At 35.2% G+C, this 22,990-nt stretch overlaps 3 protein-coding genes and 2 non-coding genes across 7 annotated transcripts; 1 reads left to right on the top strand and 4 right to left on the bottom strand.

Moving 5' to 3' along the window:
- Positions 1-2,656: 2,656 nt before the first annotated feature.
- Positions 2,657-2,740, bottom strand: TRNAL-CAA (transfer RNA leucine (anticodon CAA)). Its single transcript has one exon. It is a non-coding gene; the product is annotated as a tRNA-Leu (tRNA).
- Positions 2,741-2,812: 72 nt separating this feature from the next.
- On the bottom strand, positions 2,813-2,885 carry TRNAR-ACG (transfer RNA arginine (anticodon ACG)). The gene has a single exon. It is a non-coding gene; the product is annotated as a tRNA-Arg (tRNA).
- A 3,211-nt stretch (positions 2,886-6,096) lies between these two features.
- LOC100792523 (uncharacterized protein At2g34460, chloroplastic) lies at positions 6,097-13,264 on the bottom strand. Its single transcript, XM_003524751.5, has 5 exons — positions 12,673-13,264; positions 12,346-12,549; positions 12,131-12,250; positions 6,562-6,834; positions 6,097-6,459 (listed from the first exon to the last, which is right to left on the bottom strand). The coding sequence occupies exons 1-5, from the start codon at positions 12,787-12,789 to the stop codon at positions 6,295-6,297; spliced, it is 879 nt and encodes a 292-aa protein (XP_003524799.1). The 5' UTR covers positions 12,790-13,264; the 3' UTR covers positions 6,097-6,294.
- On the top strand, positions 12,978-14,903 carry LOC100499813 (uncharacterized). Of its 3 annotated transcripts, none has more exons than NM_001363219.1 (4): positions 12,978-13,059; positions 13,229-13,252; positions 13,351-13,632; positions 14,525-14,903. In NM_001363219.1, exons 3-4 carry the CDS (start codon positions 13,380-13,382, stop codon positions 14,557-14,559), a joined length of 288 nt encoding a protein of 95 aa, NP_001350148.1. In that variant the 5' UTR covers positions 12,978-13,059; positions 13,229-13,252; positions 13,351-13,379; the 3' UTR covers positions 14,560-14,903. The 3 variants fall into 3 exon arrangements, with proteins under 3 accessions (NP_001350148.1, NP_001236378.1, NP_001350147.1); NM_001249449.2 differs by having other exon boundaries at positions 13,224-13,252; NM_001363218.1 differs by having other exon boundaries at positions 13,163-13,252.
- Positions 14,904-16,126: 1,223 nt separating this feature from the next.
- Positions 16,127-21,916, bottom strand: LOC100791302 (DNA replication licensing factor MCM3 homolog 2). Its single transcript, XM_006579975.4, has 17 exons — positions 21,743-21,916; positions 21,553-21,662; positions 21,187-21,395; positions 20,392-20,522; positions 20,074-20,312; positions 19,752-19,988; positions 19,441-19,595; positions 19,145-19,353; positions 18,860-19,025; positions 18,579-18,781; positions 18,270-18,329; positions 18,092-18,181; positions 17,473-17,666; positions 17,149-17,223; positions 16,903-17,047; positions 16,723-16,826; positions 16,127-16,444 (listed from the first exon to the last, which is right to left on the bottom strand). The coding sequence occupies exons 1-16, from the start codon at positions 21,806-21,808 to the stop codon at positions 16,767-16,769; spliced, it is 2,349 nt and encodes a 782-aa protein (XP_006580038.1). The 5' UTR covers positions 21,809-21,916; the 3' UTR covers positions 16,127-16,444; positions 16,723-16,766.
- Positions 21,917-22,990: the final 1,074 nt, after the last annotated feature.

Raw genomic sequence — 22,990 nt, 5'->3', positions numbered from 1 at the left:
AATTCTTTTTTAGACTTTGAAAATTTTCTAAGTTAGTGGCAACTTTCTTTGAATTATAATTTGTTTTTAAAATTTTAGTTCTCTTTCATTGAAATTCCATTTATGAAACACAAAATAAATAAATAAAACACACGACTTTATTATTAACAACCCTTCATATCGTATAAGGTACTACTTACAATAAAATAAATTTATAACCAATCCAATTTACTGACAACTCATGACCTCTTAAGTTGTAATCTAGACCACTGACTAAACGGACATTTCAAGAAATAAAAGAGCAATCTTTAACCAACATTAGTCTATGCTGCTGTTAATGTTCTTCGTGTATCAATCCCAATCCCAAATTAACGAACCTGTAAAAAAATAGAAAAGATCAAAGGTTTAAAAGGAGATTAAAACAAAAGATCAACAAAGGTACGTACTTAATGAGCAAAAATTAAATAAAATTAACTTAAACATTCATTGAATGCTGATATATAGGGTGGGTTGAATGATTAAGGAAAACACCTAAAATATAATTTTTAATTGAAGGGTTACATTAATGATATTTTCTTTAATTGAGAAACTAAATTGATGTTAGGCTTAAAAAAACAATCGAGGGTCACCAAATTGATGTTAGGCTTAATGATATTTTTTAGTTAGGCTTAATGATATTTTTTAGTTAGGCTTAATGACATTAATGATAATTTTTACCCAAATTGAACTTGATTTTCTATCCTAAATGATGTTAGGCTTAATAATATTTTTTAGTTAATTTTACTGAATATAGTCTAAGTAACATTTCAAAATACCTTAGAAGTTACAAAAATTACTAAAAAAAATTATTTACCAAACAATCAAACAAACTTTTGAATTTATAAAAAATATTAAAAATTAACTGAAATACTTTCACCGGCCATAACCTATCTTTCTTTTCTTTTTTTTTATGCATGCAGTGTAAATTATGTATTTAATTCTAGTTATATTTTATGAAGTGAAAAAAAAAATTGAGGTGGAAGTTTGAATGTTAGGGACTTAGGGATTAATCTCAACTGTGGGTTGGAATGCGAGCTAAATTGAAATTCTTTCTAAAGTTCAATGACATATACTACCAATTTATTGGTAAATTAGAGGTACATGCGTCGGAATTTGTTTTTTCAGTAAACAGAACATATATATGGTTAGAATATATTTTGCTAAACTTTTCATTCACCACCAATTATTTCTTTAATTTCGGAGATTAAACTAAATTGAGGTTAATGCTATTTATTTTTTAATTTTAACTCTGATTTAACCATTATTATTACGTATTATTATTTTGTTGAAATCTTGTTATTTTAAGATGTTATAAATATTTGAAGAAAAACGAAAGGAATGGAGATTGTTTGAAGATCTAATTAAGAATACTATCACAAATCTTAATGCTCAAGTAATTGTTCAATGTTGTTGATGTTTCCATGAACAGTGCAACAGGTTTCGATGAACATTACACTGAAAGATAGGGTTGCTTCCTACGAGTGCATATGTGAAGGAATGAACTACCAAACAGAATGGTAAATCAAGACTAAGATCAATACTCCCATAAAATGAGAATTCCCTTGCTTTTCTCCCAAAAATATCACGCATCGTGTTTTGAAACTAATGTAATATTTTTTTTTTATTGTTTTCTAATAATATTCATAAAAAAAAGTTAGTGTAATTTTCACAATAATTTCAATGTAATGCATTCTTAATGTCTATGTTTGAACAAGTAAAACTCAAACTTGCTTTTTACTTGAGCGGCATTGTGTATATTCGCTTGAATTTTCTATCTACACTCTCAAGAAATTTAGGCAATCATGAACTCATAACATGGATGAACATTTTCATGGGATCTGAACTCTCTCTTTTTCTTTTTTTGACTAAGGGATCTGACTCTCTTTAAGTCGAGAGTAAAATGATTCGACTCTTCCTTCGTTAAAATTACCTATAATCATTGATCAAATACGTATTTTTCTTGAGATACAAATACAACTCACTTACATTGCATTGCCCACCAGGGTTACACTTATTAATTTTTAAATAATGATTATAAAAATTATAATCAAGAGCATTTTTGTGATTTTATATTTAGTTATAAATTTTGTATAACAAAACCAAAAGAATAAAAGTTTAATACTTTTAATGAATAAAAAATGTTTAATACTTTTTTGTATTTTTATTAATTTTACTAACAGAAAGGGATCACTTGGCTGTTTACATTAGACCTTTAATATTGTGCTGCTCAATTTATTTCGCCCCCATTTTATTAAACCTAAAGAATCTTCCTCTAAATATACTTTTTGGTCTTTTCTCCCATCAAGGAATTTCTTGATACAGGAACAAAAAACAAATTCAAGTTACTAATTTCTTTTCATAGATCTAGTTGTCATGGTGTATTTGATTTATTTTCAAGAACTTAAAAATCAAATTCAAACTTTTCAAAAGTAAAATAACAGAATGGTACACAAATTAATCCCGATCCAACAGTAAAAACAATCAAAGCAGTGATGAAATTTGAAAGAACACACATCAAATTATTGAATTAACCGACTAGGCACAAGTTACAAGCATGATGATGAGTAATAAAAGATAAGTCGCACAGATTAGGTCCAAGTGGAAACAAACAATTCGGTTAGGAAACTAAAAAAAAGTTTGTCAGAAGTGGGATTTGAACCCACGCCTTCTCACGAAGACCAGAACTTGAGTCTGGCGCCTTAGACCACTCGGCCATCCTGACTTTAATTCAAGACAAAGACATAAAGTTTTTATCTATACAATAAGTATTTTGATTAGTGCAAAATATAAAAACCGACTCCGCTGGGGATCGAACCCAGAATCTCTGGTTCCGTAGACCAGCGCCTTATCCATTGGGCCACGGAGTCCTCGATATTGGATTAGTGATATGTTATTAATTATAATATAATTGTTGATCCTTATATTTCAAATTATAGAAAAGGCCCTGAAATAATTTGGATTCCACGAAATATTATGATAATCCGTCTTAAGAGATTAGGGCATCCACACACCACAATGAAATTTCTTTTCAATACTAAATTTTAAAATATAATACTCATCACCCAGACCCGATAGCACGTGTAAATTACTTTAATATCTAATTTTATCCATTTTCAAATGAATTTATATAGGCACTTTTAGTATAAAAGTTTTTATGATGTAAATCAATCTAATTTTTTTGTATAATTTTTAAAATACTTATTATAAAAGTAAATAGTATTATATATGGTAAATTTTATTAAATGATAATGTAAAAAATATTTATACTAAGAGTGCATATGTTATTTATTGTTTTCAAATTAGTTTTTTCAATTTAATTTCTTTGCACCATTAGTGTTAAAAATATTACAATGTCAACCAATATTATAAAAAGAAATAATCTTATCATATATTAATTTGTAATTAAATAATAGTATATAATTTTTCAATTTTTCTTAGTTTTTTTTATAGTTTAAACTTTACAGAACTTCTAATTCGATTTTTCATTTTCAATTGGGTTCTGATTTTGAAGTTTGACTAACTATAAGGTGGACCGAGTTTAGGACTCGACAATTTCATGCAGAACCGAACACGTCCTTTGCATCATCATAAGCTTTTTTTTTTTTTTTTTTTGTAAATAGCTAGTTTCATCCTTGAATGTCTAAAATATTGATAAATTTATCCCAAAAAAATGAAATTTAAATTTTAGCCCCCAAAAATAAAATTCATTAACTTTTGTTTGATATCGTTAGAACCTACGTGTCATAGAGGAACATAAATGTCACAAAAATGATCGTCAACCACTACAAAATAGATTGAACCAAAATATTACTAAGTTTTTATTGGACTAATTTGTTAGACTTCAATTTTCATTTTATTTAAGGGTATAATATAATTTAATATTCATCTTGTCCCTTTTTTTTTATTGTTGCATGCATGAGATTACCATAAATACTTACAAAAATAAGAAACCAAGCATAAGTTAAAATAAAGATAATAATAACCATAATATTGATTAATAAGCAAAATAGAAATCTTAGAACGACAGACAAATTATTCTTATTAATAAATATCATGCTTATCATTATTGTTTTTATTTTTAAGTATTTATGGTAATATCATGCTTCCAATGATAAAAAAAGATGAATATTAAATTATATTTTATTTTTAAATGAAACGAAATTTGAGATTTGACAAAGTAGTTCACTGAAAATTTATTGAAATTTTGGTTCAATTTATTTAACAATCATATTGACTATCATTTTTGTGACATTTTCATCCCCACATATGCTCTTTCATCAATGGTAACTGACAAAGTTTTAACGGATTAATATCTCTTTCACTTTTTTTATTTTTTGAGAGTAAAATTTGAATTTTCATCTTTTGGGAACTAATTTATAACACTTTACATATTTGAGGTTAAAAATAACTATTTATCATTTATTTTTTCTAGGTAAGTAATTATTTTTATATACAAACAACTAGTCCTGCAATTTTTTTTTTCATCGGTTAAAAATTCAATACTCTTTTTTTTTGTGAGCAAATTCAATACTCTTATGCCAGCCTAATGGCCCTGATAACCTAACCTGGCGTGCAACAGCTTAAAGCAAACCCCGATTAATAATTTAAAGCGTAGTATAGAGGCTCTATTAAGCTCACAGAAACATGGCCACACAAAGCTGTGTGTAGATTTGCTTTTAGAGAAATTTACCTAGGTTGCTTCATCATACTTTTTGTCTCTCTTTTTTTATTTTTGTATAGTATTTAGCTATCGACATTTCTCTAATTTAATTATAACTCGAATGCTTAATGCTTACGATTCAAAAGCTGATCACACACTAATAACTGAGCACCGTCATATAGTACAGAACCACAAATTGTTTAAGATGAGGGAGACATACCATTATTATTAATCCCCAACACTCTCAAATCATTATGTTTACTGTTTAAGCTGCACATTACAGCTCAAAATTGCTCACTTGTCTCAAATCCTCACTATAAAATGAGTTATAGTGTCCACTATTTTCGTCATTCACAACTATTTACAAGCACTAGCCAACTAGTAGTTCTTGATCAAGTGATAGCTGGTAGAAAAATGGAGAGCTGCAAGATTGCTATACTTCTCACTATCTACATTATGGCTATGTTGGTTTTTGCTCACTGTTGTGTGGCTGAGAATGTAGCTGAAGATGTTGCGGCAATTCCACCTGCACCAATGGAAAGTGCAGGAGTGCATCTTTGTGCCTCAGCTGTCTTTTTAGCCACTGCTTTTGTGGTTGCTAGGTTCACCTAAGCAGGGTAATCTGATGTCCACTTGCAGAGAGAGTATACAATTATGTGATTTAATTCTTTATTTTCAGTGGGTTGATGTTTGTGAAAACAGAGTTGGGATCTGGAAATTCATCCATGTAATGTGTTTGATGCAGAAATTAGTGTTTCCACAACATTGTCAACCATCTATGTATTGTTTCCTTCACTTGTAATACAGAAAATATCATAAACATGACACAGGCGTTGAACCCCAGGCAAAGATATAATTACAGCAATATATATAATCATGCATTAAGTATATATTTGGTGTGATTTTCTAATATATTATAATATTAACAGATGTAGAAACAAAGAACCCGATCCTATGTTATTATACTAGATCACTCTTTCTATTGAATTCCCTCAATAAAATTCTTTGAATAAATTAAGAGAAAAGAGAAGAGATCTTGCTGTGTCCATGCAGTAGCCTCTCCCAGGAGGCAACCCCATGAGAAGAAAAGCCTCCATTGTAACTTCATGTCTTTCCAGGTTTAACTTCTTAATGAAGATGATTGGCTGTTAATTTAAATGACTTTCTTATAGAGGCTTCAAGTAAAAAATTGAAGGGACAATTAGTAGAGCATATTGCAACTTATGTAAAGTATAAGCTTTGTTAAGCTTATTTTAATGAACTTCATGAAAAAAAAAACTTATCAAACTAAGCTCTTTTTAACTTGTTACAATAAGCTTATGACTAACTCTCATTTGGTAAGAGCTTATTAAGTGCTTCATTAAGTCGTTTACCCAAACATGTGCTAATTGAATTAGCTAAACAGAAGTAGCTTTATCTTTAGTGCTGAATTATCTACCAACCTTTAATTTGGCAGGTAGGAGAATAAAATTAAAGATATACTGAAATATTTACACATTATTCTAGTGTACCAATTGAATGAAACAACACACATAGGAACACAGTTGAGATACAAATTTGCCACCATAAAGCAAATCAACATTTGCTAATCTGCAATCAAGTCCAAATCTCAGGCATCATTGTTGCCTTATGGAACCAAAAAGGTCATGGTATGGGCGTTTAGGAGCATCAGGGCGAGACACTATTTCCACAACTTTATAAAATGCCTCAGGATAAGCCAATGCCTCCACAGCCACTTCAGCAACTAGATCTCTGGATATGGAACCTTCATAAAGGGTGTCCTGATACACAAATTTTTAAATCTTTAAACAATTGTTCCACAAAATATAAACTTAAGATTCTACTGTGGGAATGTAATAGAAAGTCAGAAACGTAGGCACTACCTCTGGCTCCATAACAACATTTCCAGTAGGAGGATCATTTCTCAACCCGCCTGGTCTTATTATTGTATAGTTTATACCAGATTTCCTGATATATTTCTCTGCCTGTAGTTTCGCTACCAAGGTGAGTCCAAAAACATTAAGAAAGATGTAAGCTGGATTCAGTAACTGTCCCATAGCAGCTCCATTAACTAAAATGGAACTGATAAGAATGAATCTGTTAACATTGCGTTTCCTGCATGCTTCAACAAGGTTTACTGTGCCAAAATTGTCAACCTGCATAATGTATCCCTTTATTATAAGAAAGCACTGAATGATACAAAGAGACTGAATAATCCACCCACCCTGCAATGCTCTTTTGCTCTATTGGCGTTTTTCTTTGTAATGTAATTAGTTTCTGATGAACTTATCCTCTATTTAAAGGACAGATGATGTTTCAAATTTGTTATACAGACATTTTACCCCTTCACAAGTGAAAGCCTGGAAAATTCCACAAATGAAAGCACATGGCAACACAAAAATTTGCCAATCTAAGTAGAAGAAAAGGATTCCAATGGTTCTCCATCAACAATAATGATGTCACTTACTAAACAAGAGATACAACATGAACCAAAGTGTGCATAATATAGACATGGAAGAAACAAAAATCCTGCCATCCTGGTTATATTACTTCCACAGTTTCATGCCAAAATATCAAGGGGAAACGGGGAATTAATGTTTAAAGTTTAAACAATGGATGCACACAAGAAAAATATATATAACTTATCCCACTATCAGAATAACTTCACCAATCCTGGATTCTGCATAAGTGAATATGTTGAGCACAACAATCTATCAATAATAATAATTAGTTTTCAATTCCTTTAATTATTTAGCCGTGCAAATCTGTTATTTCCAATTCTGATTTGTTGAGAATTATTAGGAGATTGGTAGCTTGATTCACTACATATTAGAGCTGTTCACTTGTATATATATCACTGTAAACTAATATCAAATTCATGAATAAAAGTTACAAACTTATTCCTCTATATGGTATCAGTCTAAACGATCCACCCATTCCCTATTTCTTCAATTAAGGACGTCGTTCCCCACCCTTGCCTCCCATGGCCGACAACAACTCCTTCATTCCCAACCCCCATGAGCCATCCAAACCCCTTGCTTGCATCACTTTCACCAATGTCACCAAACTTCTTCCCAACAATTATCCTAATTGGAAACAACAAGTTGAAACTCTCCTTGATGGCTATGATCTCCTCCAATATCCAGATGGATCTTTTCCTGCGCCATCAGAAACGATCCTCACCGCTCCAACATCTTCGACGCCGACTCCATCGGAAACGACCCCCACCACTGCATCACTTCCGGTAACAACTCAGAATCCTGCTTACCAAACCTGGCGTCGACAGGACCGCCTTATATATGGTGCTCTCCTCACCACTCTCTCTAATGAAGTGGCCTCCCTGGTGTCTTAAACCAAGACCTCGCATGATCTCTGGATCCTTCTCAAAAACACCTATGCCAAAGCATCTCGCAGTCATCTCAAGCAGTTAAAGGAACGTCTCCGTACGGCTTCCAAAGGTACCCAATCCATCACTACCTATATGCATCACCTAAAGCAAAATGCAGATCTCCTTGCATCACTTGGCTCTCCTGTTTCTGTTGAAGACATGACTGATTATGTCTTACACGGTCTCGACGACGACTATAGAGCAATCATTGATGCCGTGAATGCAAGGGACACTCCAATCAATTTTGATGACCTCCATGAACGGCTTCTGATTCAGGAACTTTCAATTGGTGCTGCCCAAAGACAAACTCCTGCCCCGCTGACAGCCTTGAATGCTCAGGCTCGACCCAATTCCAATGACAAATCTCGGCATAGACAAAACCCTGCACAATCAACTCAACGCACTGGCACTCGCAAACCTTTTCTCGGCCGCTGTCAGTGGTGCAACATCAAAGGTTATGTTCTCTCTCAGTGCAAAACCTTCCAGCAGCAGCATCCTAGTGTCCCACCGCCACCTCGTAACTCTCCGGCTCACACTGGACAGGTTCAGGTCAATACTGCAACTGCCGGTCCATCGCAACATGATTTTCTGTTTGACAGTGGAGCGACACATCACGTAACCAATGATCTCGATAATCTGGCGCTTCATCATCCGTACACTGGTCCTGACTCACTGTTTATGGGTAATGGTTCAGGTTTAAACATCACTCATTCTGGAACACTTTTACTTAATGATTTATCCTTGTCTAATGCTTTGTGTGTTCCTTCCATGAAACAAAAAATAATCTCTGTCTCTAAACTTACCCAACAAACCAACTCTGTTGTTGTTTTCCTGCCAAACTCTTTTTATGTGAAGGACTTGCAGACGGGTCACACAACCCATAAAGGCTCATGTGTGGATGGACTCTATCTCTGGCCCGCCACCTCACCCTCCGTCCACACGGTTCGAACAGAACCCTCTGCATCATGGCATCATAGGCTTGGGCACCCTTCATCTTCTATTTTCAAATTTGTTCAGAAACATTTTTCCTTAGGCTCAAATAAATTTCCGCAATCCGATTGTAACTCGTGTCAAATTAGCAAAAGTCATAAACTTCCATTCCATGAATCCACTCTTAAATCTTGTTATCCATTAGAAATAATTTTCTCTGATGTCTGGACTTCTATTTTATCAATTGATGGTCTTCGCTATTATTGCATGTTTGTTGATCATTTTACTCGCTATATTTGGCTATATCCAATGAAACAAAAATCTGATGTGCAAACTATATTTCCAAAATTTAAATCGCTAGTTGAAAATTTCTATCATCACAAAATAAAAATTCTTTACACAGATAATGGTGGCGAATATATTGGTCTTTGCCCTTTTTTACTAAATCATGGTATAAGTCATCATATAACGCCACCTCATACACCTGAACATAATGGAATTTTAGAACGCCGGAATCGTCACATTGCTGAAACCGGTCTCTCTCTTCTCCATCACTCGGGCTTGCCCCTCACCTGTTGGCCTCACGCCATGACCACCGCCGCTTATCTCATAAATCGCCTCCCAACTCCAATTCTTGGGTACCAATCACCCTATTCTAAATTGCTCAACATTAGTCCGGATTATCATAAGTTAAAGTGTTTTGGATGTTTGTGTTTTCCCTGGATTAAACCATATGCTAACCATAAACTTGCACCAAAGTCTGCTATGTGTGTTTTTGTAGGTTACTCGGCTGATCAACATGCATATTTGTGTCTCGATCCCACAACAGGAAGGATCTACACCTCTCGGCATGTGAAGTTCGTTGAATCTGAATTCCCGTTCAACTCCCTAGTAACTCACGCTAGTCCAAGTCCGGAGCAACAAACAGGCCCACTTCAACTCTCCATCTTACAACCCATGAACCCACCGGAAGATTCATCTCCTGCCCCTTCCTCCCCATCCATCACCAACTCCCCATATATGGCCCAGTCCTCCACCGAACCCACAAACCCCACTCAATCTCCTCCTCCAACCTCACAATCATCCCCGCAACTCTCTGCTCCACCACCCCAAACCATTGTCAACCCAAATGGAGGTGGGATCATCACTCGGTCTAAAAACAACATTATCAAACCCATCCAAAAGCTTAATCTCCATGTCCAAGCCTCCTCTCCCATTGAACCCAACACCATCACCCAGGCCCTTCGCGACCCTGATTGGCGCTCAGCCATGCAAGCCGAATTTGATGCCTTACACCACAACAACACTTGGGATCTTGTCAGTCGGTCCTCTGATCAAAATTTGGTTGGCTGTAAATGGGTATTTCGAATCAAACGAAATCCAGACGGATCAATTGATCGTTACAAGGCTCGGTTAGTCGCCAAAGGGTTTCACCAATGCCCTGGTTGGGACTATACATAAACTTTTAGTCCCGTTGTTAAACCGGTGACCATTCGCATTGTCCTAACTCTTGCAGTTCGTCAAGGGTGGCCCATACGTCAGCTTGATGTCAACAATGCATTTCTTCAAGGGACACTTAAGGAGGAAGTCTTCATGATACAACCACCTGGTTTTGTCAACAAAAATTTTCCTGATCATGTTTGTCGCCTCAAAAAGGCACTCGATGGGCTGAAGCAAGCACCCCGCGCCTGGTATACGGAGCTTCGCGTATTCCTGCTCTCCCTTGGTTTTGTCAATTCCACTGCAGATGCATCTCTTTTCATCTACCAAAAACCAGAGGTTACACTTTACTTATTAGTATATGTTGATGATATAATTATGACTGGAAATTCATCTGCAGAGCTGTCCAAACTCATTGCCACACTTGCTGCTCGGTTTTCGTTAAAAGATCTTGGATGTCTCAGTTATTTCTTGGGTGTCGAAGTAATTCCTTCCGCTGCAGGAATGTTTCTTTCACAAAGGAAATATATCATTGATCTGCTACATAAATCAGGCATGACAAATACAAAACCAGCATCCACTCCTTTGTCAGCGAGTGTTCAATTACTTAAGGATTCTGGTGATCTCCTACCTTCTCCAAATGAGTACCGCACACTGGTTGGAAGCCTTCAATACTTGAGTCTTACACGTCCAGACATCGCCTTCAGCACTAACAAACTCGCACAGTTCATGCAAAATCCAAGAACGACGCATTGGTCTGCACTCAAACGAGTGCTCCGATATTTGGCGGGCTCTTGTGACAAAGGAGTCTTCATCTCAGCGACTGCTCCTTTGACCTTTCATGCCTACTCGGATGCTGATTGGGCTGGTGACAAGGATGATTATGTTTCAACCACTGGTTACTTGTTGTATCTCGGTAACACTCCCATCTCCTGGAGCTCCCGCAAACAACGTTTTGTTGCTCGATCATCAACTGAAGCAGAATACAAAGCCTTGGCTGACACGGCTAGTGAACTATTATGGGTTCTTTCCTTGTTCACAGAACTTGGTCACATGCCCACTGCCAATCCAGTCATATACTGTGACAATCTTGGTGCCACAAATCTCAGTGCTAATCCTGTCTTCCACTCTCGGATAAAACATATAGCCTTAGCCTACCACTTTGTCCAAGAACATGTTCAACATGGCAAGTTTCGAGTGTCTTTTGTGTCTACCGATGATCAACTTGCTGATATTCTAACAAAGCCTCTGCTTCGCCCTCGGTTCGAATCGCTACTGTCCAAGTTGCATCTCTCATCCAGATTATACAACTTGCGGGAGGATATCAATAATAATAATTAGTTTTCAATTCTTTTAATTATTTAGCCGTGCAAATCTGTGCAAATCTGTTATTTCCAATTCTGATTTGTTGAGAATTATTAGGAGATTGGTAGCTTGATTCACTACATATTAGGGTTGTTCACTTGTATATATATCACTGTAAACTAATATCAAATTCATAAATAAAAGTTACAAACTTATTCCTCTATACAATCAACCTGAATTACCACAACCTATTTTTCTTTTAAACCAAACCAAACCAATGACACTGGTTAATCCCCGCCGATATTAAAAGTGAGCCACACTAACATAAAATAGTAATACATTTAATCATTACAATTACACTATCAAGACATCACAGAACTTTGACAAACCTTCCAGGGAGCAAGTAAATCCCACCCCGGGCGAAAGCCTGTGGCACATACTACTGCTTCTGAATCGTCACCAATGGCCTCAGCTAGCTTATCAGAACCCTCTGTGACATCAGCTTTCACCTGCACCACATACACACCATATTGCATATACACCAAATTTCCAATGTTTAGGCTCAATAATTAAAAAAAATCACTTATTGTGCGAACAAGATTACAATTTGAAGAGATGGGTTGGCAGAGGAAAGGGTTGTCTTGGCCTTGTCGATGTCTCTAACCCCAGCCTTAACAGCAAAACCCTTTGCCAGTAACTGCTCAACGATTCTTTTGCCAGTGCTACCAGTGGCTCCAGCTACAAAAACTTTCTTCTTTGCTCCCAAATCCTCCCCTACTACTTGCTCACTGATCTCACTTCCTTCCATCTAACATAAAATAAATAAGAGGGCAAGTGTGTGTTTTTGACATGCACATATGCTGGAAAGGAAAAGGAAAAAAAAAAAAAAGAAGAAGACAAGATTGTGGTGTAATGTGTTGTTAGTTGTTACCTTTGCGAGATTGAGGAGGCGTAAGGAAGAGGAAGAGGGTGCCGTGAAGTGTTGTTTGAGATGGCGTTGGTGGAAAGTGGGAATTCTTACAGCAGTGAGAGTTGCAGCCATTGACATGACATCACCGTGGAACCCAGATTATTCTTGTAATTTCCAGCCTCCCCAAACAAGACGTTATAACCGTGCCACGTGAACCAATCACGCGATACGTTAGGGTCAAGCAATTTTTTTTTTCAAAAAAACTAAACGGCGTCGTTTTTGGCTTGGACAAATTTTTTTCACAAAACAGAGAAGAGAGAACCCTCAGTCACCACTTCAATTGAAAGGAAAGCCTCACTCCCTCACCGGCGTCTGGAACTGGAAGCACCGTCGCAGTGATTGAGAACGGTAATAGTATTTTTGCTTTAGCCGGATAAAGACTTTGAATTTTTCGATAATGTGAAAGGAGAATAATACATAATGTTTGTTTGTTGGTTGGCTGGAATATTAGTGCCTTACATTCCTATTCTGTATTGGAAAAGCAAACCCTAATATCTCTTCTTCCCCTTCAGCTCAGCTCTTGCTTCTTCCAAAGTTTTTGGTATTTCACTCAATCTCATTGGATTTTCTTGTTATTCTTTCTTTATCTCAGTGTTCTGTTTGAAAAACCAAGTGATTTTTATTTCCTTTTGGTTGCAGTTAATTCTGAGGTTTAGAGTATCGGCATTATGGGAAGCGAAGATGCGAAAGATCCATTCAAAGGGGTGGATTGGAAAGCCGTTGGTGGCGAGATGCAGCAAAATCCGAGTGCTAAACCTGCATTGAAGAAACGATTACCGAAGAAAGTTAGGGAAATTCCTGAATTCTATTTCCTTCCACGATGGCCGCTGCCCAAGGCCATTTTATTCTGCAGCGCATGCATTGGTGGTGGTGTAGCTGCTGGAATGCTTATTGAGACCTGGATTGAAAAGAAAGTTAAAGGTATTTCTCTCCCCTTCGCTTCCTTTGTTATTAGACTCTCAATTTAGGTTTGGACATCTAGATTTTGTTGAACGTGGTGCACCAGATTAGTAAACATCTGTTTAATCGTTGAAATTACAAAAATGTCATTTCAGTCAATCTTGTTAGCCCTGATTTTTGTAATTTTAAAATGATGAAAGGCCTTACTTCTTGGAAGCGATTTCTGATTTTTCTAATGCTCCTAAAGTACTGCCAAAGTTGAGTGAACAACTACTCTCATGGGAGCTAGTTACATCTTAAAATTTTCAACCCAATCATCAATTTTTTAAGAAACAAATTGCCCAACCGAATGGAATAGCATTTGGCACCTAGAAACTTCACTACTATTGGACAGGGCTCTACATATTCTTTTTAGACTATGACCCAATTTAGTTAACCTTCTCCATAAACACTTATCAGAGAAGAACTTAAAAAAGTAAAATAATTTGAGATGATCCCATAAGTTAAAATCAAATTATGCATCTCAGTTGGAGAAGTTAGATGAAAGAACTTCTATAAAAGTTAAATTGCATAAGTTGATTTTAATTTGTGGAAAAAATTCAGTTCATTTTGCCTTTTTTTCCCCCTGTAATTGTCTATGAAAAAGTTCATCCAGACAAGGTATGGAAAGTTTTTAGTTGCCAAGCTATAAATGTTCATAATATGTATTTTGTGATGTTCAATGTATCTTCAGCTAGCTTGCTTTGCGTTTATGACTATCTCGTATATATGTATATCAACTTTCAGAGGCTGATATCTATGTTAAAAATTACAAGGTTTTAGTTATTTGAATTTGAAAATTAATGGCTTAACTCTTATTTGTTCAAATTTTAAATTAGAGGTTGCATCATGGTCTTTTGTTTTGGTATTGCAGAAGATGGAGGGGTTATATGGGAGTTTGACAAATAAACTCTTGATGTTGGCACAATTATGTCACATATATTGCTGCCTTCTTTCATTTCCTCCTTCCCACAAATTGGTCTCTGGAGCAACCCTCTCTTCTCGGGAAGTTTCAGGGATTAGGGTGATTTAGAAGTTTCTTGTCCTTGGTTAGACTCTTGATTGAGTAGTTATCGTCAGTTGACAAGGAGATAACTTCCTTGTTTAAATTTTGGATTTTTTTTTTTACCTGAAACATGAAAAGGCAACTAGATGAACATAGTTTTGGTTACAGTTTATGCCTGGTCACTTATTCTATGACCCTAATTCTCTTTTTGGATTATGATCATTAAGAGTAGTACTTCATTTCCACATTTACTTCATTAATCGGATATGCTTATGTTCCACCTTACAAAAACCAGATACTTATCCTCGATGTCCTTGGATAGGATTGTGGTCCTGTGGAGCAACAAAATTGATATACTTTTCCTCTGTTAGCTCCTCGTAACATGCACGCTCTTCTGAGGAACCCACACGAATTGTATATTAATTATTGAACTTGTTTTTTTTAACAAGCTTAGTTATATTTTAAGAATACTATTTCAGAACTATTTAATATGTGGAATTATTTCGTTATATTAATGTCTCTTCCCTCGTTCGTCTCTGGCGATACAGTAACTTCCAGAAAAATAACTGGCAGCTAAATTAATTACTGTTTTTAAATATTAGCCTTTTGACGTTTATACGCACGCGGTCCAGAAATCAGAATGATTCAATCAGCCTATGAAGTGCCAACCCTGACACAACAAAATTATTACAAATGTCGCATGAATTTGGTATTTTTTAAAAGAAAGGAACAATGAGCCATGTTAATAATCCTGTAAGGATAATTAACTATAGTTAGATCACTATAATTAAGGATATTTTGATAAATAAAATAATAATAATTAATGCAAGAAAACTTAAAAATGCCTTGTAGAAATGAAGATTCAAATTTAAATGTCTACAAACGGAGGTAGATATCGTTTGAAAATCTAATGATTGGTGTGTTTAATTTTTAATAACGGCTTAAATAGATAACTTGATACAATTCCTAGCAGTGTATGTTAGTATTACGCTATTCATTACGAGTTTATGAATTACATTACATGTGTTCATTTGGACTGAATTCTACTGTTAAGTGTGCTAGAGCTCATATGAAAGGTAATATTGTAATCGTACTGAAGGCAAGATCCTAATTTCACTTACTGACTACATTCCAATCAATATCTCAGTTACAGAATAGATCATGTTCTTGAATAGACATTACAACTTTAACGGTGTTCTGAATTCTAGTATCAAAATATTCAGTGTGTGACCTGATTAATGTTATCAGGTACGTTAAAATCCGGTTACCATTTGCCAAGAGTAAGGAAGGTAGTCGGGTAAGCAGATAGGAGTTGCAAGGTGGGATAAGTATATGGTACAAGTCATAAGTCTATAATTGAATTGAATTGAATTGAACCCACGTCATAAGCTTCATTTTTTTTTTTTCAATTCTCGGTTAATTTTACTGAATATTTAAGCCAACCATATCTTATTAGGTGTCAATCAAAAGTATCACAAGTGGCGGAACATTAAATTATGGAGACCAAAAATAGTCATTTCTAAAGCCTTGTTTACACGCATACTTGGCAGTTAGCAGCACTGAAATACATAAAGATAAGGCCAGTATCAAATTATGGACAAAAAAAAAAACTCTCTTAAGGGACGACAAAGTTCATTATAACTTAAAGAATTCTATGAAGAGGATGCCAATGCAATCACACGATATTTCCTTGTTGAAGTGTTAGCAAAGAGTTCTGAAAATTGCAATTCCTTCTCAAGTCTCCCTCCGGTGTAAGCTACATAATACCCTAGCAGCAAATTCTGCTCCCTGAAATTCATCCGTAGTTTGTTAAAATGCAAATGAAGTTTTGTAATTGCAAATTTTGTAAACACGCACATCAGATTAAACTAATGCGCTCATCATTTAATATAATTTTGTTTTCAGATTTGATGTCTACAAGAATCAATTGTTAAGAGGTGTAACTTTTTTTTGAAAGCATAAGTTATGTTAAGAGATGTAACTAAGTCTTGTTTAAAAGTGAATTATGAAGACAAGCATCTGATCCATTAACGATAATAAAATAATCCGTTTATAAAATTGCATACCTGTCTGAATCTTCGTAAAGAGATTGTGAAAACAATCTTACATTTTATGATATCATATGCACCACTCCATCAGTTATCATGACTCTATTGTCATCTTGCAACCTCTAAATTTCAGAAAATACACCATTAACGGAGTTCATGTTGGGAAGGTGGCACCAGAAATACATCAGAAGATCATACCTCTAATAGGAGTAGTACATCTGCAGCACTGTAAGATGGTGGATCTTCCCCTCTGTTGATAACATTCACTAAGTTTACAACAGTTATTTGGTCCAGGCGGTTGGCATGCATATGCTGATTAAATAGAGAATTAAATTCTTCAATTCTGCAAGTCAATAGAAAGATATTTTACGTCTGAAACAGGTAGAGCAGAGACAGGAATATAAGAAAACAAAACTGCGATATAGGAATTGACAGTTGACCAACCTTTCAGGGGTGAGTCCAACAGCAGCTTGAGCTGCTGAGTTATCATCTACATCCATGGCATCTGTTGATGTAGACCTAGCCAAAATAAAAAAGACAAGATGAGTTGATAGTTCATTAATGGCCAAATATCTTTTAAGAAATCTAGACATCAACCCCCTTAATATTTACATGGCAACATTGAAGTCTTATGTAAGCATGCTAATTTAGTTTTTGGTATAGAATATGGTAATAAATGAATTTTCTTGTAAGCCAATTATGGTGATTAGAATGAAAAGATGTCTGCAATCTATTTATCTTTTCCAATGAGTATAGATTATTGCTCACCGTCTTTTATCTTTAGGACCTCTTCTATCTTTAGGACCATGATCAGGACCATCATTTTCATCATGATCAGCCTTGCGCTTCCTGTCCAGCTCTCTCTCCCTCTCTTGCTCACGCTCCTCCATTTCTGTTAGTTCTTTGTGATATATTGCAAAATTTAGAACCTTCAAAGCAGCTTCAACATCAGACTTTGAAACCTGACAAGACAAGTGCTGGCTCAATAAGAAAGTCTACTGAACACAACAATGAAAACACACGCTGTTGTAGTACTACCAGTTAAAACTTATAAGCAGAATAGCATTGTAACAAACAAAAAGTGTAGTTAAGGAGATTTTTTTTCCTTTAAAAAAAAGTTGTTTTTTCAAATGTTAACTTAATGGAGATACCAACATTATTTTTGGTTAAAAGTAAACAGCATGCTACTCCTAACATCCACCAGCCAAAATACTAATTTTGAGAACCATAATTTAGCTTGGAAAGAGTTATCCAAGCAAAACTTGCAAGAAAGACCAAAAGGTTAATTGACATTACCCCTGAACTTGTTATCAAAATGGACAGGTATCTCACTATATTATAAATAGCAGAGAAGAGACCACTATAGAGTACATGCCAAGTCAAGTACCTCTCTGCTCAACTTCAATTTGGCATGAGCTGTTGAGAGACGTATTATGGTTTCTAAAGTTCTGGCAGTTATGGGAAGTGTTCCTCCAGTCTGCATAAAGCCAGCATAATATCAATAAAAAAACTACTTAGTACAATGGCTTGTATGTTTAGAGTCAATTTCAATTCCCAATGCTAACCTTTGCATTTGAACTTGCATTTCTGAGCTCAGCATAGGCCGTGGCAATGTTCTCAGATGCCTGTGGACAAAGTCAATTGATGTTAAATTAAAGCTAGTCACATGTCTATATAATAATGGATTGGATCAGAAGCATAACAACCATTGAAAATAATCAGACTTGAGAAGAAGCATTCAGCTATGGCAATTGTAACATAAATATAGCAGACCAAAATTCCCATTAACATGGATAAAGTGCAAAATATTAAAGGGAATTCATTATAAATTAAGAAAAATGGAATTGCTAATAGTAACAAGAAAGGCACATCACCTCATCAGTAAGTTCAGGTTGAATCCTATGCTTAGCATAGTGGATAAATTTTTTAAGAAACTTAATTGTAAGCGTATCACGTTTTTGACCCCTTCCAGTTTTCTTCCCATGTAACATTCTGTTATATTTGACAAAAACAGATGAGTCCATATCAGCTTCATCTTCTCTTCCATATCTCGAGCTCCCATGAAGCACTGCCTCACCTACATTGTTAAGTTAATTTGAATAAAAGAATTCTCTAGTATAAGCACGTCCCTGGCATTTGAAAACTGCTTATCTACCTCCATCAACAGCAGAACGAAATCGATGCATACGAAGGACATGCTCTGATATTCGACGATCAATATCAGGATCCATTTGATCTAACACAATAAACAGTAGATCAAATCGAGAAAGCAAGGAGTCTGGGAGTCCAATATTTTTGGTTGGAGTCAATGAACGATCATACTGTAGAATTGCACAATAAAAGCCACTATTTAGAAGAAAAAAAATTAAATGTTCGGTACAACATCAGGAACTTTGGTAGTTTAAACTTCACAGCAAATTTCCCGCATAATGCCACTTACAGTTCCATAAATGGGATTTGCAGCTGCAACCACACTGCACCGGGCATTAAGTGATGCATGGATACCTGCTTTGGCAATAGTCACAGTCTGCTGCTCCATAACTTCATGTATAGCAACACGATCTTGATCATTCATCTTGTCAAATTCATCAATGCAGACAACACCTCTGTCAGCAAGAACCATTGCCCCAGCTTCAAGCCTTCTTTCTCCTAGAAGAAAGAAATTACAATTTTTGCTTAGATGACAGATGTAATAATAGAATTATGCATATATATAGCCCAAGACGAATGATTTACCAGTTTCTTGATCTGAAGTAACTGCAGCTGTCAAACCAACCCCAGAAGAACCCCGGCCTGTGGTTGATATGGCCAAGGGAGCAATGTTCATAATTGCTCTCAAGAGTTGAGACTTGGCAACAGAGGGATCGCCAACCATCATCATGTTAATGTCACTAAAGAAGCAAGACAGGCGAACATTACAATCTTATATTAAGAGAAAAGGAGCCGACCAACTTGGATTTCAATAATACCAACTTCAGCTAACAGAAAAGTAGCTGACAAAAAAAAAAAAAAAACTAACAGAAACAAGATCACGAGGAAATACTAACCCTCGCAAGTGAGTGCCATTCTTTAAGTTCTTCTCCACCCCACTAAGCATCAACAAAATCACTGCTTTCTTTATCCAAGAATGCCCATATATAGATGGTGCAAGTGAATTACTTAGCAGGTCAAATGCATCATCTCTTGCAGCTATCTCTTTAATGCTTTTGACATCTTCAGCACTGTAGATTGGTGCATTAGCCTCTTTGTTGAGAAGAGAAACATTGTTGGCTATGAGAACAGTCCTGCATGAACATCAGTCAATCAAGTTTCTGTTCAAAAAAGCAACGGAGTGAAAAGGAGTTATGTCAGTATATTTTCTGGAGCTACCTGAATACTCCATTCACACTTCCTTTGCTTTTCCCTGCAAGAGCCTTATATATCCCCACAATTGCCACTCGATCTCCAGGCTTGCAAGAATCAACAAGGTCATCTTCTGCAATGACATCCACTGTTCTTGGGAGTTGACCAGGAGCAGAATTCTCAGGAACTTCTTGAATGGACAAAGTTTGATGATCTTTGTATTTGCACAGCCCAAACTCAGTCACGAGTAAGTTCCCATTTTCATCCTACCACAAAGCTTTAATCAGTAAATTTCATTGTCGGGTGATTATAAATTATATTAGACATCAAGGAGCTTTAGATTACCCTTGTAGGGTAAACAGATCCTGTGGGCAAACCCAAATTAGATGTAATATCACGATATTCGCGAGAAGTGAAGCTTCCGGTGGTGGGGCAAAAATGAACACTTTTAACAACCTTTGGCCTTACAAGAGAACCTATAAATAAAAATAAAAGGTAAGATCCATTAAACCAGAGTATTTGTTCTCAAATATAGAGCTGTGTTTGTAAATATATGCCAAATGAAACAGAAAGAAAGGAATCAATGAGGAAAAAGAACAACCTAAAGATAAAACTAAACTGCTGCTTGTAAAAGAAAGAGATGACAAACTTTAACCAGTAAAAGATCTTCATATTGCCATCATCATCACATAGCATAATGCATAACATGCCACTCAAGACACACGAAGAGCAACTTAAGCATAAACGGTATTAACTTGTCATTAAAATAAAAGCTTTGCATGTCAAACAAAATTATGAAGTAGTACACTGTACACTTGTATCCTAAAAAAACAAATAGAACGAAAGAGAGAAAGAAAGGTTATATAACCAATACCCATGACAAAAGTTAAAATCCTTGAACAAAAAACATGCATTGCCTCAAAATAACCAAAAGTAAAATATCATTCTCAAAGTCAAATTAAACCCTTTTAAATATCAGGAAGCAATTGAATAAACAATTCAGAGAGGAAAAAGATAGTGAACTTAATTCACAGACACTTTATCACCTAATTTCATGAGAAATTGGGTGCAGTCAATCATTTAAACCATAGACAACAACTAAAAAAAGGACAAAAAAAAAATAAGGCAGAGTAATTTTACATTTGGTGACAATGCCCTCAACACAGACCATGGAACCTATGAATTGAGAGAGAAGATCCCTGGGCGTGACACGGCGAGAAACAAAAGGGCCTTCAAATCCCACAAGCACTTGTTCCCCTTCCTTCAAATACTTAGGATCAATAGCACGAGTAGCCTCCGTGACCGCGTCACAGAACGGTTGCATGTACTCACTTGGACTCCTCAGAATCCTGCATAACACCAAAAAATATATATATACATATACATATACATATGTATATATATAAGGAATAACATCAATCGCATAACTAACTTGGCAAACAGAATCAAATTCTACAGTAACAAAACTGAAACTTGAAAGTGTAAAACAAAAGCACATGTGCTAACCTGTTACCCAAGTCGCGGAAGTTGTGGAGATCGGAGATGTTGACGATAAGGCGGTGGCGCTTGAGGTTGATTAGGGTTTTGATTTCGTCCATGTATATGCCCTTCCCGACCTAATGATTCAACACAAACTCGTTAGAAATGAAGAAGGAGAAAGTAACACAAACGAGAATACAGAATGTTTGGGACATACATCTTGATCCAAGAAATCGGAGAATTCTCGCTTGTGAGCTGCCCTAACTTCTTCGCTCAAATCCATTGTCGAAGCCTCTGAAACGATAGAGAGAGAGAGAGAGAGAGAGAGAGAGAGTAATGGTGATTTAGAAGAATAGAAGAATGAAAGAAAACGAAGATGGTGGTTCCTTTTTTTTGGCGCTAACAAGGGCTTTGTATTTGGCGGGAAGATGGAGCCTCATGCTCTCGTTGTGGCGGGAAAATGGTTGGTCCACTGTGGGTCGGGCCGATTTATGGTTAATAAGTTCACGCTATTCTTGGGCTTTTTTACTTCATGGCCCAAACTGTAGCTTTTAAAACTTCATCTTTTTGCACGTTTTTCCCTATTTCCAATCCTCAATATTTTCTCTGTTTTTATAATAATGGTTTAAATATAATTTTTATATCTTATTTATATTTTATGTTTCCCTTTAGTCTCTTAAGTTAATTTTTTTTTAATTTGATTCCTTATAGTGTCATTTTTAAACCAAATTTGTTATTTCATTAGTTTTTACTATTAACAATGTTTTGGCTGACATGACATCTCTTATAATTTGTCATTTGTTACCAAGTTAATCAAATTAATGTAAAAATTTGACAAAAAAAATCAATTTGGTATAATGAATAAACTTTAAGGGGCCAAAATAAAACTTTAAAGACATAAGAAATCAAATTAAAATCTAAAATATAAATAAGAAACCAAAAATTTATTTTAGCCTATAATAATGCTCTAATAGGTGAGTGTGGTTTCATTGTTTCACAATTGGATTCAATCTCAGAGAGAAATCTAATGCAAATTATCGGATTCGATCAAGTTTCATGATTACTTTTTAAACAAAACAAAATATTTTCAAGGTGTGAATATTCACAAGATTGGCATTGGATGGTTGTCCAAGAACACATTTGATGAAATGTTAAATTCTTACTGAAATTACTTGATGTATTAACACATCCAATCATGACTGAAATTGATACAGATAAAATCTTTACTGAAATTACTTCTTAGTGTTTATTGTAACTTCTAGATAAAGTGTCAAAAATTGATAGAGTTTATGATGTTCATTAACCTATGTTCATTAATTGAATTGGATCAATTTTAAATAAATAAAAAAGTTATTCAATTCAATTATTTCAAATTTTTAATTAATCATCCATTCAATTTAAAATTTAAATTTAAATTTAATACAATCTAAGATGATTTTTCATTGGATGGGTGTTGCTTTTATTT

Source organism: Glycine max, chromosome 5 (genome assembly GCF_000004515.6).
Source record: "Glycine max cultivar Williams 82 chromosome 5, Glycine_max_v4.0, whole genome shotgun sequence".
In the NCBI taxonomy this organism is placed as follows: Eukaryota; Viridiplantae; Streptophyta; class Magnoliopsida; order Fabales; family Fabaceae; genus Glycine; species Glycine max.
This window is presented reverse-complemented; position numbering and strand designations above follow the sequence as displayed.